The sequence below is a fragment of the Emys orbicularis genome, chromosome 25 (assembly GCF_028017835.1).
Source record: "Emys orbicularis isolate rEmyOrb1 chromosome 25, rEmyOrb1.hap1, whole genome shotgun sequence".
NCBI classification, from domain to species: domain Eukaryota; kingdom Metazoa; phylum Chordata; order Testudines; family Emydidae; genus Emys; species Emys orbicularis.
The window spans coordinates 2,097,342-2,114,647 of record NC_088707.1 but is presented as its reverse complement, the minus strand read 5'-3'; the positions used below and the strand labels follow the sequence as shown (position 1 = coordinate 2,114,647).

Below are 17,306 nucleotides of genomic sequence, written 5' to 3'. Positions count from 1 at the left end.
CGGGGCTCAGCCTTGTCTATGGCACAGGAGTCATGCCAAGTTCTGACTTGCTGCCAGGTCACTACTGCTACGGAGCGTAAGTAAAAATCAGATTGTATAGTAAGGAGAAAGACAATGTCTCAGATGTTAAATGCTTACAATAGTGAGAAGGCCTGAGGTGAGACTAGAGACCAGGTCTTTCCCAGCTCTTGCACAGACAATGGTGTTGTGGGCTCCCGATACGGCAGGTCCGTGATCTGCTGTTACCATCAAACACATCTCAATGAAGTGACAGGCGTACTTTGGTAACCTGGGGGGTGGGGGAGGAGCAGAGAGAGATGGGTGACGTTACCTAATAGGAAGAAATCAACATGGACAGACCATGCATCTCTATTTTATACCAGATAATAAGGCTCTCTCCCATCCACACACTAAAACAAGGGGAGAGCTAGAAAGGAGATGCAGGATCAGACCTAATGTTGGGTCTCAGAGCCCAGAAAGTCTCCCTGAATTATCTGAGACTGCTAGAAAAAAAAAGCTGGTTTTATACGTCTGCTTAGTGCACTCAGTGCTTTGTACAGTGGTATATTTCTCAGATAGTCTAATGGCTGCAGCGTTCTGGCCATTTGATCAGTGATTTAAACCCAAGGGGAGTGAATGAAACGGACTATGGAATTTCTTTTCCCCCTATGGATAGCTATTTCATTATAGAATTGGCTCTCTAAGCTAAAAGCCAAGATTTGAACCCAGGTCTCCACAGCTGAAAGCCAAGTGCATTTAACACCTCTGTGTCACAGAAACCAACCTTACATGCTGATGGAGGCCACCTTGGACATCCACTCATACTAGCATTCACTCAGTGTTAGCTGGGGTTGTCTTGGGTGTGTTGGAACGAAAAAGGAATTCTGTGTAAGAATATTTTATCAAGACTATCTGTTAGTGGATGGTGTTTGAGGGAATTACTGCAAGTGACATCTCCTGCACTGCACAGCAAGGACATGATTTTCAGAGGAGGTTGCAATAAATGTACCCAGAAAGACACATGAACAAAGTCAGGTGTCTCGGGGCACCTGTCCATTTTTGTGGGCCCACCTGTTGTCCCCACCTTTGAAAATCTGGTCCCAAACTTGTATTTTCCACATCTTAACTGCAGATTATTTCCAGTTCACATCCAGATTCCTGGCAACACCAAATCCCCTTAAATCTGGGATCATTCAGCAGGCACATTTAGTTGGCTCACCTGGTGGCCTAGTGGTTTCACTCAACATTGTTATGTGGGAAATTGAGTTCTTGTCCATTCTTAGTTCCTTGGCCACCTGGACTGGCTAGAGGTGAGAGTATTGTGCAGGAAGTGTGCGTGTGTGTCATCGTCACTCCGTCCCTCCTCCCCTGTCAGCTGGAGGTCAGGCAAGGAGGGGGAGTATCTTTGCCACTCAGAAGGTTCCCTGCACATTGGTAACAAATTTTATAGGCTCTGCAGAGAGCCCTGTCCAGTCTTTTTGTGCTGAAGGATGGAGGCCATAAAACAGGGCCAAGAGAGGGGTAACAGAATTAACGCAGAGGGATTTCCTCAGTGCTCCACCATGTTTCTGGAATTCCCCCCCTCCTCAAAGTCAAAGAAGTGTATGTGGTCTTCAAACTCTGATATAGTCTCAGAGAGAGCAGATATTGGGAGGGTATTTCCTGTACAATAGTCTCTCCTTGTTCATAAGGAAATACCAGAGTTACATCTGTGCCTAATCCCTATTAAAATCAAGCTAAATTTGAAGCCAAAAGGAATCAAGAGCATCCAAAAAGCAGCCTCACCTCCTCTGAAACCAGAGCAGGCCCAGGACCCCACCAATTCCCATCTCCTCTTTGAAGACCTCGGTGATAGGCATCCCAGCATAGATCAGCTCCTGGCCCCGCTCATCACAGATGCTGGTCATGAAAGAAGCTGGTTTCCGGATCAGACCCAGCTCCTGAAGGATGGAACAGAAAGATGAGACTGATCCAATCCAGTTTAGAAATAAGGGACACCCTTCACCCCGGTTCTCCCTCCCCCCACAAACCAAACTGTTCTGCAAATGATGACATTGATTGCTCTTTACCCAACTCCAGTACCTGAATTAAGCCGAGGAATCGCTTTTCTCTAGTCCAATGCAGGGTAGCCTAACAGTTACTTGCCTACATTTTTTGGTGTCATCTGCTACCTGGTATAGAAGCTACATCCCCCAATACCCAGCTCTACAGGTAATATTATGGAGCCCATGCTTTAAGATCTCTGCATTATCCCAGCATCAAGACATTGCTCCATCACACTGCATTTTGTTGGTATGATGTTGCCCCGCTAAAGTCATGAGACTCCTGGTCCCAGCATATATGCTGTTGCGAGTGAAACATCTGTAACCAGACTGTCAGGTGACAAAGCCATTGGTGGCAAAATGTGGGATGACTATCTTGGCACCATGCAGTACCTATTATAGAAGAGTCTGGGAGGTCTAATGGATAATTCCAGCAATGTACGTCAGAAGCTTTTGGTACTTCTGCTTCACCTGGGAATCACTGATAAGTCAATGGACAGCATCAGATGGCATGAGAAACATACCTTCCAATACCTTCCCTCCCATAATAGTTTTATCATCTAAAATCTCCCAAACAATTTGAAATCCCAGCAAACATCCCAGCCAGCTCTTAAGTAACTGGATGGCAAGATACACAACCTACCCTTGCCCAAGAATAGTCCATTGGTACAGTGGGGGGAGGCACTTCCTGGGCTGGTTCGATCACTCCTTTGGAAACGAGATCTTCATACACAGACCTAGGCAGAAGGGGAACAAGAGACAGACATCAGCTATTTTCAGTTCTCTAAGGGGACTCAAGTCAAGCAGTTCTGGTCCAAAATTCATATTATATATATTGAAAGACCTAGTATGAATAGAAGTGTTTTCACAAAACAAGGTTATCACATCTCCCCTGCCAGTTTAGAGGTAGTACCCCAGTGGTTTCCTATCCCCTGCAAACACCACTATGTTCATGGTGCCCTGTTCATACCACTTACTGAATTACATCTCCAAGCTCATCAAAACTCTGGGGAACAAATACTCCAGCTTCTTTCAGGGCCTGGTTCTTTGCAACAGCAGTTTCAGAAGCCTGGTTGGCACAAGCCCCTGCATGGCCGAACTGCACCTATTAATGATGAGAGAAAGTACCAAGAGATCCAGTCATCTAATTGCTGATAAAGAGAGAGAAAATAGAGTCAGATATTGGATTAGAAACCAGTGGACTAAAGTAATGCCACAAGCTTTAGGAAGGAAACCAAGTTGACTGGAGATGAAGAAGTGGTAATGCACATGGTCATATCAACTTTCTATTCAGCTTCATTACTTCAAGCACTGGCACAAAGACCCTGACCCTCACTTGTTAATGCTGCAAGGCACAAAGCATTATCTAATCTGGAAGCTATATTATTACAGTGTGGCTAATTACATTATTTTCCTCTACATCTCTGCCCCCAGAATTTTTACAGGGAAGCTGCATCTTCCTCATTTCCCTTTCCTAAACTGATATACAGCATTATATGCCATTAAACAGCTGCCACATTCCAACTCAGGACATTCATGGCAATCCCTGTGTGTGCAGAATCCTTTGGGATCTTTCTGGATGAAATGTACTGCAGAAATATAGAACGCTACTATCATTTAGGATTTGTTAACTTCTACATCCATACATGCAGACTGCTAATGATGACAGATGTCTGGAAAGGTTTGGGTTCCCTGGGTGCAATGCAAGGAAGTGACCCCCCCCTTCCCAAGTGTGCATATTTCCCCCCCCCCACACACACACCCCTACCTCTGAAGAGAACATGGTGGCACAGGTACCAATGCACCAGCAGACAACAGGCTTAGTGATGCGGCCCTCTTTAATACCCCTGCTGATCTTGTACTCTTCTGTGCCTCCAATCTGCAAAGAGAAACAAACAGTAGCTGGACTGGGTTCAAGCTTACGTACTTCTGTAGAAGTCAGCTTTTAAAATCAGGGCAGTATTTCTAAATGAATCCCCTTTTTTGCCACATCTCGTACACAGAGAGCCACATGCTTGTAAAACAAAAAATCAAGCCTCCCTTAATCTCCAGAAATAGTTTTTTTTTAAATGGAAAGGACTCTGTGGGCCTATTCAGGGCTGGATGCTCATACTTCTGTGAAACAGGAACAGGCAAAGATTCACTCTTTTAGCAGGAAGAGACAACTGTTACTAAGATGAACCCATCTGCAATCATTATTGGACGTTCCCACAGCTGATTCAACTGTCTCTCAACCAATACTGTAAGAACTTCTATTATAAAGAAACAAAAAGTTTCCAGAGAACATTTGGCCAGAGGAGCAGATGGGTTTAACTCACCTCCCCCAGCACCACAATCATTTTCACTCCCGGTGTGTCCTGATAGCGTAATACATGGTCCATGAAAGTTGATCCAGGATATCTGGGTGGAGTAGAGGGGAAGTGAAAGGAAGTTGAGCTTTTATTTATTTTAAATTTCATACTGAATGTTTCTGAGAAGAGGAAGGTTAATTTAAAAAACATTTCCACAACAACTTCTAAAAGACCCATGATGTTTTTGAGTCAGGCACTGGAAGAAACGAAGACATGTTCTGTGAAGAAACAGTTTCCTACCTGTCTCCGCCAATAGCCACACCTTCATAGACCCCATCTGTGGTTCTGGAGATTATGTTGTTGAGCTCATTGGACATTCCTCCAGAGCGGGAAACATAGGCTACACTGCCAGGCCGGTAGAGTTTTGATGCCAGGATATTATCCAACATCCCCCCCGTGTTGCCTATTTTAAAGCATCCAGGTTTGATCCCACCAACCTACAGGAAGAGGGAAGAAAGAGTCAGGCCCTTCAAGAACACACATGGAAGCTGAGCAGCACGGAGACGTGTCTGTAGAGCAGGCTGCTTCTGCCAGGATTTACACAAACAGAAGGCAGCAATAGAATTGCTTGCTCCATAATGACCTTCAAACTGGGAAAGACTCTGCGCTTTACAGTACATTACAAACAAGAATTTGAAATAGATTCTAATGTATAATTTTCCCCCCGTAAGGAAAACTGATCTGAAAACGAGTATGAAGGAGTGTAGGGGCAGGAAGCACGATAGCGGATTTCTTACAGTCGCAGGCCCGATTATGGTAACCCCTTGCTTGTCAGCAGTCTTGATTAGTTTGCGTGTCAGTGCCTCTGGAATGCCTTCGGCAATGATGGCAATGGTGCGGATCTGCAGCACAAGACAGAGAAAACACTCACTCACTCAGTAACTTCCAGCAGTCAACAGCTTGACAAATTCTAGGGCGGCAGCAGACAGAATTATTTAAGGTAAGAACGTTCTATAAACACAACACTGGCCAGGGCAAGATCAAGTGTCTCTCAGAGGGCACAGCTTAGCTGTCTAGTTGTTAGCGCTGGGTGCGATCTTGTGAAAGGGCCCAGTTTTGAGTCCCAGTCCCAGGAACAGCCTGGGATGATAGTGCTGTGAAGACGACACCAGTAGCATTGTTCAAGAGCTATCCCCGCCACTCTTCAATTAAAAAAAAAAAAAAAAAAAAAGAGAAGAAGAAGAAGAAGAAGTAGTGCTATTGTGTCCTGAAGGGGGAGTCCAGTCCAATCTAGTCCTCCTCACCAGGCAGATGGGAGCTGACTCCCTATTCCACAAGCCTCAAAAATCCATTAAGACATAGCTTTGCAATACAGCACTAGACAACAAGTTGTTCTACACCCTTGGTACCCCTTCTACAGCTCACAGGCCACTTGTAGACTCAGCTGTGTTCTTCATGGACCCCACAACACTCTGCCAACACTGTGGTTCTAGAATATTGTCTCCCTGGTATTATTAGCCTGAGCATCCTCTACTGCTTGGACCGCTGCCGATTCCTCACTTACCTGTGGAAAGTTCATGGTCTCGATAGTACTGTCATAAGCAGACCGTAGAGATGCAAAGTTGATCAGCACATCTACCTCTGGGTGCTTCCTCATGGCATCAGACATGTTCTTGAAGACAGGGATCAGGATTTCCTTGTGGCCCCAATAGAATTTCTGCTTGTGATCGCCACTATGAACACCAAGATGAGACAGACCTGATCATTCACACTGCTGCAAAGAGACATGGCTACACAGCACTGCAGACACAGGAATGTGTCAGCAAAACACAGTTTCCAGACACCGTCCGGTTGGCTTTTCAGATCTCAGGAGAGAGGTAAAGGTAGTAAGAGCCACTAGCAGGCAGGTGTGCAGTGTATAAAACAGAGAAGCATATGGAGAAAGCTGGATTGATGGGATGGAGAGGGTAAAGGAAAGCAGGATCACCTAGCAAGGATGATCAGCTCCACAGTGAAGTTAGCAAACAGGATCTCAATTCTGCCAGAAGCTGGATAGACAAAGCAAGGTGAAGAAACAATCAATAAGACACATTTAGAAATGATAAAAGAGCACATGGCACCGACATCCTCATGCCTGAGAAACACAGGGGCAGAGTGAGGGTCAGCTGAATTTCCATTTCATGAAAGGGGGATTTTACCCAGACACATCAAGGAGATGCACCCCAGTAAAAGCTTCATTCATAGATGTCATTCTCTGCAGTCAAGAGAGATTGTGCAGCTAGAATCAGATTGCTGAACTGAGTGGTTCTGATCATGCTTGGGTGTTAAAGATCCTGAGCATCCTAGCCAAATTCTACCTCTAGCCATTACATTTTGCCAACCTAAATTCCCCCTGCAGATTCAGTTAGGTACAGGATACGTCTTCATTTCTGGTCTTAAACTTTGCTGCCATGTTGCTGCTTCCTCGTAACAGCTGCCAAGTTCCAAGTGGCTGCATTTCAGCAGAAAGTGAAGCTCTGCCTGCATTTAGAGAGTGTGTAAAGTGCTTCTCACCCAGAAGGGATTCCAGAGATGTAATCCTCATGATCAAAGTCTAAAACTAACACTGTGGAGTCTTTGATTGACTGGGGCGGAGGAGTAATTCACTGAAGGACAGTGATACTTAATCCTCATATCTCAGATTCATAGAAGAAAAACAAAAACAAAAAACAAACAAAAAAAAACCTCCAGCAGCAAACAAGTAACAACCCTTAAGGGAGCTACTGTCTAGATTTCTCAGACAAACAGATCAACAGCCACTCTCTCATTCTCCTCCTTGCCACCCACCCTGTTCAGTGAAGAGTTTCCTTCACATCTCACTCCCTCCCTCAGGGAGAAAGCCCCTCCTAGATGCAATTCAGTAGGACAACTCGGCAGCTTAGGCAGCATGTCGGCACCATGCACCAGAAAAGGCACATCCCACAGGGAGCCAGGCAGATGTAGCGCAATTGACAAAGAGATTAAACAAGCTCTGCAGGATTAAATATCATGATTACATCCAAAAGTCCCAATGAGGATTGGGACTCCATTGTGCTAGGTAGTGTACAAATATAGCTGGGAGAGTCTCTGGTCCACAGAGTTTAAGCTATTCAAGATGCAGAATGAACAAGGCAATATCTGGCACTTTCAGTTTGACTGGTGAAGCAGGCTGAAGGACCCAGGAAATTTTAAACAAATTGTGGATGCTGGATTCAACACTAAAGTCAAGGGATTAAAAAAGAAAAATTATAAACAAGGCACTAAGTGTTCATGATGTCAGGCTAAAGGAACTGCACTCTCCCTGCCCCAAAGAAAGCTTAAAGGAGGCAAATAGCCACATTCAAAGACAGGATCCTAGGCTAGATGGACCAGTAGTCTTATATAGTGTGGTAGTTCCTACATTCCAGTGTTGTGTGGCCATTATACTTTTGGGAATTCTTTGAAAGAGAGATGGGACCTGGCAAACATGAACCCTGGGGTTGTTCCAAGCCATTTCACAGAGACGGCGTATAGTCAGGAGTGGCAAGGGAGACAAAGGGAGCAGTCGGGAGAACAGCTCGGGTGGCAGGTCGGAGTGTAGGAGAATGTATTATCATAGATATAGGTTGGGATGGAGGTGGGCAGAGACTTGAGGAATAAAAGGGAGCTTGAAGGGGAGAAAGCCAGTGGACAGATCTGAGAAGGGAGATAAGGGAAGTCAGGAAAACTACATGGTGGATACAGGACACTTACGTGAATGGATAAACCATGGCAGTGACCGACGGCTCATCCCTGGAGCAGATATAATCAAAGTCCAGCATGCCCTGCACAGCTCGCGTCTGCATCCCCCAAACGATAGCTTTGGTGTGACAGCTGAACAGGGTCGTGGCTTTACCTATACGAAGAAAAAACACCCCCCCCCACATATAAATCTGTAATGCAGCACTTCATACACACGGCTGCTGAGACGTTTCCACATTCAGTGACTTCCCCCACTCCAAACCCACTGGCTGCATCGCAGGAAGTAGCAGACACCTCATCCAAGAGAAAGGTGGAACGGCAGCTGAAGCAGCCGTTCCAAGAGTTTTCAATAGAATAGCCACACTTCAGTTTCACAAATGGGGGAGGAGGGGAGGGAAAACGGCTTCCTTCTCCCATCCCCCCCAATATACCAACCATTCCCCCCAAACCGGATTGATAGATTTATTCTATGGAGCTGGAGAGAGCTCAAATGCATCATTCGGACGCCCATATTTTGCATGTGGACTGTGACCTAGGAGGACCACAGGGGCTTGACTTCCCATCGATCGAGTTTTCAAAGTGGGAGAGCAGGAAATGGGGAGAAAAAGCAGGAAACAAGGAACAAAGAAAGCAAAGGAGCTTCACAAAACTCAGCCTAGGTTTTCAGTTCTGTTTGGAGATCAGAATCCAACAGGTGACTGACTGCCCCAGGAATGTAAAGGTAACACAGAACCTGGCTTCTGAGACCAAACTCCTTGAAAAGGCAGCTCTGTAGCTAGTGAGGATGGACTCTTTGCTTAAAGTGCATTTACACGGATTGCTAAAAGTGACATTTTGTGTTCCTCAACTAACTCCAAACTAAAAGTCTAAAGATTCTTCCTCAGCTGCAGCGCCTGACAGCCTGGAGCTGAAAATCAGATAGGTTCTTTCTGGCTTTGCAGAATCCTTAATGCTATTTTCCTGCATTATAAGATACCACCCTGCTCCTTTTGTTAAATTCACAATTTTTCCATCCCCGTGAGCATATGGACTGCTAATTCAGACTGGTTGCTCTTAGCTCACATCTCGAAACAATTCTAGTCCGAAAACATCAAATAAAAAAATCCTTAGCATTTGTGTCTTTATACTTCTCCAGGATACTCCAGGAGGTGTCATTACCCCCATTTATAAAACAGGGACAGAGGCCCAGAGAGCTAATGTGACTTAGTTGAGGCCACACAGTGAGTCAGCAACAGAGCCAGAATTAGAACTCCGCAGTCTTTGATGTCACTGCCATGAGACAGTGGAGCTAGGCCTCGGTGCCTTGCTTCTGTGCCATATTAGGGCAATCATTTCAAACTTCAGTTAGGCCCTGACCCGGCAGTCCATCCTCATTCAGCAAAGGGCTTAGGAGCATGCTCAAGTCCCATGACTTCAGTAGGAACTAAGCCCCTGCTTAAATGTGAAGCCACCACAACTTGGGGTTGATCCAAAGACTTTCCTCTGTGCTTTGCATGAATCACAAACACAGACAGATGGTATTTGCATTACTATGCACCCATTTAAGCATACAAATAAAATGTGTTTTTAAAAAACACTAGTACCTGATTCTCAGTAAAATAAACATCAAAATCTTCCTAATAATATCTGGGTTTTTAAGAAAATCAAACCTTTTGCAGTGTGCCTGAGTTAAACCAGGCAACTGATCATTCATTCAAATCTTCCCCCTAATGAGCTCTCTTCTTTTGGCCTGAAATTTGTCCCCATTCCGCCTCCTACCCCATAAGACAACTGTCCCTGGAACAAATGAGTGTCAGATCTGCATTTCAAAAACAGCTGAAAAGTCAGAATGGTGCTGTGCTACATAGGCTGCATGAGGGAGGGGAGGGGAAGAGGTGCGGGACCAGACAACACTGCAAACTTTTGGAGAGAGAAAATGGGAGCGTGGGGCAAGGGAGGGGGAGGAAGAAAAAAAAAAAGTCAGTTGTCAGCAAGGCGAGACACATTCAGCTAGTCACACGTGTCCTACCTTGCACAGGTCTTGAAGCTGGGGCTGAATCTGTTAAAGAGAGAATCACCAATGCAACAATATGACACAACTGATGGAACAAAGAACTCTGGCTGTTGTCAGCCCTGACAGCCCATCAGGGTGCCTGGTGAGTTGGTTAGATTGTGCCCTCCCTGCCCTACAGAGTTTTTTCATGAACAGCAAACTCTGAAAAGCAAGAGGCCACAATAGATGGAGTGTTTTAAAAATACAGAGGAAAATAAGCATATTAACACAAAATGGCTAGGTTGCCCCAATACTATAAGACATTATACCAACGCAATCGAGCAGCTCCAAAGAACTGAAGTCAAAACATCTGCCTTCCAGATAACTGGATATCAAACTTGTAATTTCACCACCCAAGAATCTTTGCTCAGCCCAATGTGGATATATTTCAGGCTCAAGCAGCGCAGTCCTTGGCATTATAAGACACGTTACAGTCTCCACAATCCATTTAAATTGTCAACCTCTTTGCTAAGACTGTCCACAGAATTTCCAGCTAGTACTAACTATGATAGCAATCCTGGCTCTTGTGATCTGGCCTACTAGGAACAGGACTTAGTCTCACCAAAATCATTCATTTTTCTGCACATACATAAGGTCAGCATCGCCTTCAAATTCGAGGAAGAAAACCAAGAATCCGACTGTCTTCCACAAACACCTCTTCCTACCCCCAATTCTGCCATCAGCTTCCTTCTCTGCAGAAGTTTCTAACAAGTACATCCAAAACTATAGTGTCAAGCCAGAGAGAGTTCCCAGCTATCTGAACTAAGAAATCATGAATCTGATATCATGGGTTTTCATTATTCAAGAAGTAGGCCATGACCTCCATTGCACTAGCAAGGTTTTCAACAAACACCGAAATGGCATTAGTCCAGGAAGATCCACATGCAGGGAATGTTTTTCTAGGTACTTATGTGGCCTCCAACAGCCTACTATTGGAGCACATCCAAAAACAGGAAAAAAAAAAAAAAAAAAAAAACCCACACAAAAACAAAACCCAACCCCAACCAACCTGGAGAATATTCTACCTCTTGGCTACACCCGTGTAACGAGCTGAGAAAGCTGGATTTCTCAAGTTTAGCTTTTTCCCCTGGAGGACACATCCTGAGTCAAAGACAACCCTGACTCATCTTTTATAATCTAGTGGGACTCCAAGTGACAACTATTAAAAAACAGCTACATCCAAGTTACAGCAAGATTCTTGCTCATTATCCACAAATATGGGTAGTGAAGACTGTCCCCCCTATGCCAGGCTGGAAAGTGGTGGAGGGGAAGGGTAGGCACTGGGACTCACTCCTGCAACAACTGGCAGCCAGAGAAGGGGCGGGGGGGTGCAAGAAAGCAGTGCTGTTAACGATCCATCAGAACCCCGGGCTTACCAGGAGGTGTCGTGGGCTTCGCTTTCTTGGCTGGAGCAATCCCATCAGGTTTGCACTCAGAAAAAGAGGCAGTTCTGCTTGGTGCTGGTGTCTGAAAGAGAACCCAGGAGCAGGGTCAGCAAAAGATGACACAGCAGAATGGGGCTTCCTGATGAACTTCTTCTTGAGGGCTAGCAACTGACTTTGGCAGTGTGTATCCTCCAAAGAAAATGGAAGAAAATTAATTTTGGAGACAAATGTTTCAGATGCCCGCTCCCCCGCCCCCCCCCGGAGGGTAATAAGGGGCTATGTTTCTAAGTGATGGATTCACCCCAGATGCAAGAAGACCCACTGGAGACTGTATTTGGTGCTGAAAATCACATTCCTGGGTTTGAGACATTGCTGATTTGCTGCAGAAGTGAGTTTGGTATTAGGAGGATTCACTGCAAGATTGGCCAGATGGGCGGAAACAGGCACAAACCTTGTTCAAATCGTGGCTTTTCTTACACCTAATGCAGTGTAATGCCAGGACTCCATGGGCTGTAAACCCCCCACACATCTGGGAGTCTGGATTAGACTGTTTCCCAAGAGGTAATGCCACATTTTTAAGTAGTTGTTTTTATTGGATTGTATTAGAGGCTTGCAAACAAAAAAAAAAAGGGGGGGGGGGGTCAAGGAAGTGACACTAGATGTGAAATGGGGCCAGTTTGTATTGTAGGAGCCTCATCTAAAGCCTAGTGAAGTCACTGGGAGTCTTTCCATTGACTTCAAGCGGGCTTTGGATCATACCCTACATTACAGCAGGCAAAAAGGTTCATATTGCACATAATGTCACTTTTCACATAGATAACTGTAATTCTTTTAATATTGGATTTAAACCATAAAATAAATGAAAGTCAGAGCATGGATCTACAGCGAGACAGCCTACTCCAGTTTACTGAGCATTGCAGAGTATTTTTACTGTGTATTAAGCTTCCCTGGCAATGTTCTCAGGGCTGAAAGACAAAAAAGCACCTCAGTCTGAGAGAAGAAGTTGTAACCAACACATTTCTTCTATTAAGAGAGAACCAACCCCCTGTGCTTAAAGGAATGAGATATGGGTTAGCTGAACATGAATTTAATCATGATTGCTGCTGCCAGGATTTCCCTGGGAAGAGATTTACTTTTGGTGTTGGACAGATCATGCTGTACAGATTACAATAAGTTGTAGCCAAAAGCGTTTCAAGCACAGCATGGATATGGCCTAGGAGAGCAACAGCAAGGGGACAGCCAGCCCTGAAAGTCTTATTGCATTAAGCCTGACCAGTCCACAGAGGAAAGTCCCCTGCAAGAAGCGTCCATTGGACTCTGGGGGATTAGAACCCTGCTGTCATTATTCTTCTCACTATTTTCTAAAAAAGGTTTACAGCTATTTCTTCACACAGAGCAAAACAAAGCAGATCCCCGTGGCTGGAAAACTCACAGAAGAGCTACCACTGGCATTGAGGAGGAAGTTGGCAGTGTGGGCTGCCGCAGGAGGCTGATTAGGGATAGGTCGCTGGCCGAGTGCCATGCCTACAATGGCTGTCATGTGGGTCTCTGTCCCAAAGACATGGATCGGGATCCCGGTGGTTTTTCCTGCACACAAGCAAACACAAAACCCAATCAGGCTTGAGGACAAGACCCAAGTGATTTTCCAATGAGGCCAAGTGTCAAGGTTTGAAGAAAGAGCAACAGAAATAAGAAAAATGACAACAAAGGGCTGGTCTACACTGGGGGGGGGGGGGGGGTGATCGATCCAAGATACGCAACTTCAGCTACGCGAATAGCGTAGCTGAAGTCAAAGTATCTTGGATCGAATTACCTGGGGTCCAGACGGCGCGGGATCGATGGCCGTGGCTCCCTCATTGACTGCGCTACCGCCGCTCGCTCTGGTGGAGTTCTGGAGTCGACGGTGAGCGCGTTTGGGGATCGATATATCGCGTCTTAAATGAAGCTTAAGTGGTTGGTTGAGTTTCCTTACCCACTTCACCCATGACACGCAACCCTTCCTGGTAGTTAGGGCCTCCTCTCCGTACAAAGATCCTCACGCCATGCTCTTGCAAACGGCCCTGGTAATCCTTAATGGCTCTCACAATACCCTAAAACAGAACATATGGGTGTCTGTTAGTGGAGAGAGGTCCTCTCTCTCCCGCCTTCCACATCCCTCTTGGAATTCAGAACACCTCCTCCTGCTTTATACTCTTTGAAAACCACGTTCATGGTTGTATTGGATCAGAGTCCATCAGACACTCTCCATAACTGGCCAGAAGGGGGCACTCTTGAACACCTTCCCAAGTGGCTTGTTTCTGCAGTGCCCTGTCAATCCTGTCTATGCCGGGGCATGAGACTGGGGATTGAACTAGGGTCTAACGCGCTATGGTGCAGAGCATTAATCCTGAACCCCCGCCAGCCCAGGGAGTGAGAGACGAGGCATCACACCCGAGTCCTCTGTGCAGCAGTGCCGCCTTTCCTTCACTCTGCCGAGTGACTTAAACACTCTTGGAAATAGCACTGCATAAGCAATGCAAGAATCACATCATGCAGCCTCCCTCCCCAACACATATTCCAACCCCGGCCCAGATAGACAGTGTGCATGGAGCAGAGGGAAATTCACTCAGCCCGTAGCCTCTCTGCTGAGACTGCCAAAAAGGAGACCAGCTGGGAGTATGGATTGTGTGTTGAGGATACCCAACAGGATACATTTCCTTGTGTTTCAGAATCATAGGCTACCTTAAAGGTGGCTGCCACGTTGGTGAAGTTAGCAATGCTGCCTCCAATTATCAGGATTTTGCCTTAGGGAAAAAGAGGAGAATAACGAACAGCTGTTAGAACACTGGCACGACACACTCGTAAGCGTTAAGCTGCTTAGGAGGCGGCAGAGACAGTCAAAGGGTCTCTCAGTTCTGGATGCTAGCCACAGCCCTGGACAGAATGGCTAGCCAGACTCTGGGAGATGTCTGATAAGAAGTGGGATTTGTGCCTGCAATAGCAAAGCAAAAAGTCTTCTGATAAGAGCCAGATGGTCCACACTTGTGTCATTTACCATTCCAAAGATACTGGCTTTTGTCATCTCTAACTTTCATGGGAGGAGACCCATTAGGTGCCAATCATCCATCCTAACCGGCCACAATAAGACATTGTCTAATGTTTTGAACATTCCACGTAATGGAGCTTCTACTGCTTGCTTTGGGAGGCTATGCCACAGCTCAGGAAGCTGTTCAGACATCCAAACATGATAGCAGCTCAAATCTGTTCCTTTGTTTTTGCTGCTACAACTGGATAGCTGATCTCCTTAGACTGCTCTGGAAGAGTTCCTGTAACAGATCTGACTGCAATCTCTGGAGTCCAAATCCCAGATGCCCTCTCTTACCCTCTGGGTGCTTCTCCCGAGTCATGAGGGAGAGAATGGTCTTCGCATAGTCGTAGGTCTGCTGCTCACTAGGGGCTCCAGAGTATTCCCCATAGTTTGCCAGTTCATTTACACCCCCCAGGTCACAAATGGTGTCACTGTAAGGAAGGCACAAAAATTCAATTGGAAATGCTAAATATTCTTCACAGGCACTTCACAAGCCCTAATAAAACTTCACAAGCACTCAGGTGGAGGAGGTGGTCAGAAGGAGTTCGAGTGGCCAGAGTATTTCCTGAAAACAAAGATGCTTTCCACATGAAGCTTACTATGATTAATCCCAAATACATTTCCCAGAGGTGAGGGGAAGGCCTTTGAGATACGAGGCTGGGGGACAGAAGACAAAACAAAATAAACCCATGACCACCACGAGGGAGTCACTGCTTTAAACATAACATTCAACTAACTTCTTCCCTTCCAAAACACAGAGAAAATCTACTTCACAACCAGGCGGAGGTCAGAAAAGCCCTAGCAGAGTCTGGGAGGTGCTGGAGGCTCCTCAGCCAAGACTGCATTCTTCAAGCTGGAGATGGGAAGAGAGGTTTTGAAGAAGGCCGGGGGGAGGTGCCCGGGGGGAGTCCTTTAAGTTGGGTTTGGATTCCTCTCCTGAGAGCACTGCTTAAAGCCCGCTTCATAGGTTTACCCACCTCCCAGAATTAAACTGTATTCAGTACTGTAACAAGGACACAAACATATTGCACCCTGAAAGGGGGTGCCTCATGGCAGCTGGTCCTGGCTCTAAACAGGACCCAAATACAGCTAGTCAGGGTTTTTTCAGAAAACTTGTTTCCACTGGAAAATGTTAATTCCACAAAAAGTTTCGGTGTCAATTAAATGCATCAGTTTCAACTAAGTTTTTGTCAGGACGGTTTCTCAGGTCCAGGCTGAAACGGAAGGAAGGAAGGAAGGAAGGGAGACCTGCCCCAGAATAGCCAATAGCACGGGGTTAGGCACTCACTTGTGATTTGGGAGACCCAGCTTTAATTCCCTTATCTCACTCAGGCCCTAACTACAGGGCTATTGGCTACTCTGCGGTCTCTCAAACTTTTTTGTGAAAAAATGAGACAGGCTTTGGTTGTAAAAACCAACATTTTTCATGTAACAGAATTCTTGTTTTTTTAGCCACCCCTACTCCCAAGCACACATGGCTTGGGAGCTGCTGCACTAGGAAAACTCCCTTTTCCAAAAGCTGCATCAATTATTTTCCACTGGGAGCTCTCTGGGGTTAGAGTCCTCTGTCCCCTATAGAAACATGTGCTTGGTACCTGTAGACCACAGATGCCCCTCCTCCAGCCACCATGGTCCAGATCCTCCCCTTGGGGTTGAGAAGAGTCAGTTTCAAGCTGGCTCCGCTCTTTGCGTCCAGATCAGCGATATAGGCTTCCTGCAGACAAACAAGCTCAAACGTTTTGGAAGGTGACTGCACTCTCCTTGTGGAACAAGCTGGGTTAGGGAGACTGGGCCTGATTTCCAGAGGTGCTGAGCCCCTGCAGCTCACCTTGACTTAAACTGAAATTGTGGGTGCTCAGAACTTTGGGAAGTCAGGCCCACCACATATGTCCTAGTGCCTTTTAATTCTTGTTGTTGGACACCAGGCTACAGTTAATAACCTACTTTGACAACACCCATCCATTTGTATTTCTATCCAGAAGCCTAGAAATCAGAAGTGGAAGAGAGCTTCTCAGTCTCATCTAACCCCATCCCTCAGAGTAGGGCTGTTCTCCTGGGCTTTGTCCAGTCCAGTTTTAAAATGTCCCTGCAGATGGGGCTTACCCCACTTCCCTTGGAGGGACAACATCAGAGGGTAATAGATCTCACCACTGACCAATGTGAAACAAATTAAAATTCCTGCCTGTGAAAACTGTCAACCCCAACCATCTCCACTGTCATCTTGTTACTGGACAGCATGTTCCTCCTTACCAAGTAGGAGTTAAGACCGGCCATGTGTAGGTAAAGAGCCTTTGGGAGTCATGCAGAGCCAGTTATAATGTGACTAGGCTGCACTGCGATTTAAATTTCTGTCTGTGGCCTTGGCTACACTGGCACTGTACAGCGCTGCAACTTGCTGCGCTCGGGGGGGTGAAAACGCCCCCCCCCCCAGCGCAGCGAGTGCAGCGCTGTAAAGCGCCAGTGTAATCAGCGCCTGCAGCGCTGCACGCTTGCTCGCAGCGCTGCAAGCTATTCCCCTTGGAGAGGTGGAGTACTTGCAGCGCTGCGAGAGAGCTCTTGCAGCGCTGGCGGCGCGACTACACTCACGCGGCAGCGCTGTGAATTCTGAAGTGTAGCCAAGGCCTTTATTTGTTCTGTCACTTCACGATGGGAATTTTACTTTGCTGCCCATGCTCCATTTTGAAAGCTCCCAGGTTCCATGTCCCCACATGCCTCAATTGCAAGAAAGTTTGCCCAAACAGTCCTTTACGT

The 17,306-nt window shown here is 46.2% G+C and overlaps 1 protein-coding gene across 1 annotated transcript in view; it reads right to left on the bottom strand.

Moving 5' to 3' along the window:
- The window catches only part of ACLY (ATP citrate lyase), a 43,145-nt gene that overhangs the window by 4,125 nt on the left and 21,714 nt on the right, over positions 1–17,306 (bottom strand). The window contains exons 8-24 of the mRNA XM_065422793.1: positions 16,151–16,269; positions 14,850–14,986; positions 14,210–14,271; positions 13,461–13,578; positions 12,921–13,075; positions 11,480–11,570; positions 10,080–10,109; positions 8,084–8,225; positions 5,898–6,066; positions 5,131–5,235; positions 4,634–4,830; positions 4,361–4,442; positions 3,811–3,921; positions 3,020–3,147; positions 2,686–2,779; positions 1,786–1,940; positions 139–289 (exon numbers count right to left, since the gene is read on the bottom strand). Of these exons, the coding sequence (XP_065278865.1) occupies positions 139–289; positions 1,786–1,940; positions 2,686–2,779; positions 3,020–3,147; positions 3,811–3,921; positions 4,361–4,442; positions 4,634–4,830; positions 5,131–5,235; positions 5,898–6,066; positions 8,084–8,225; positions 10,080–10,109; positions 11,480–11,570; positions 12,921–13,075; positions 13,461–13,578; positions 14,210–14,271; positions 14,850–14,986; positions 16,151–16,269 (2,046 nt within the window). The remainder of the gene's footprint in view (positions 1–138; positions 290–1,785; positions 1,941–2,685; positions 2,780–3,019; positions 3,148–3,810; positions 3,922–4,360; positions 4,443–4,633; positions 4,831–5,130; positions 5,236–5,897; positions 6,067–8,083; positions 8,226–10,079; positions 10,110–11,479; positions 11,571–12,920; positions 13,076–13,460; positions 13,579–14,209; positions 14,272–14,849; positions 14,987–16,150; positions 16,270–17,306) is intronic.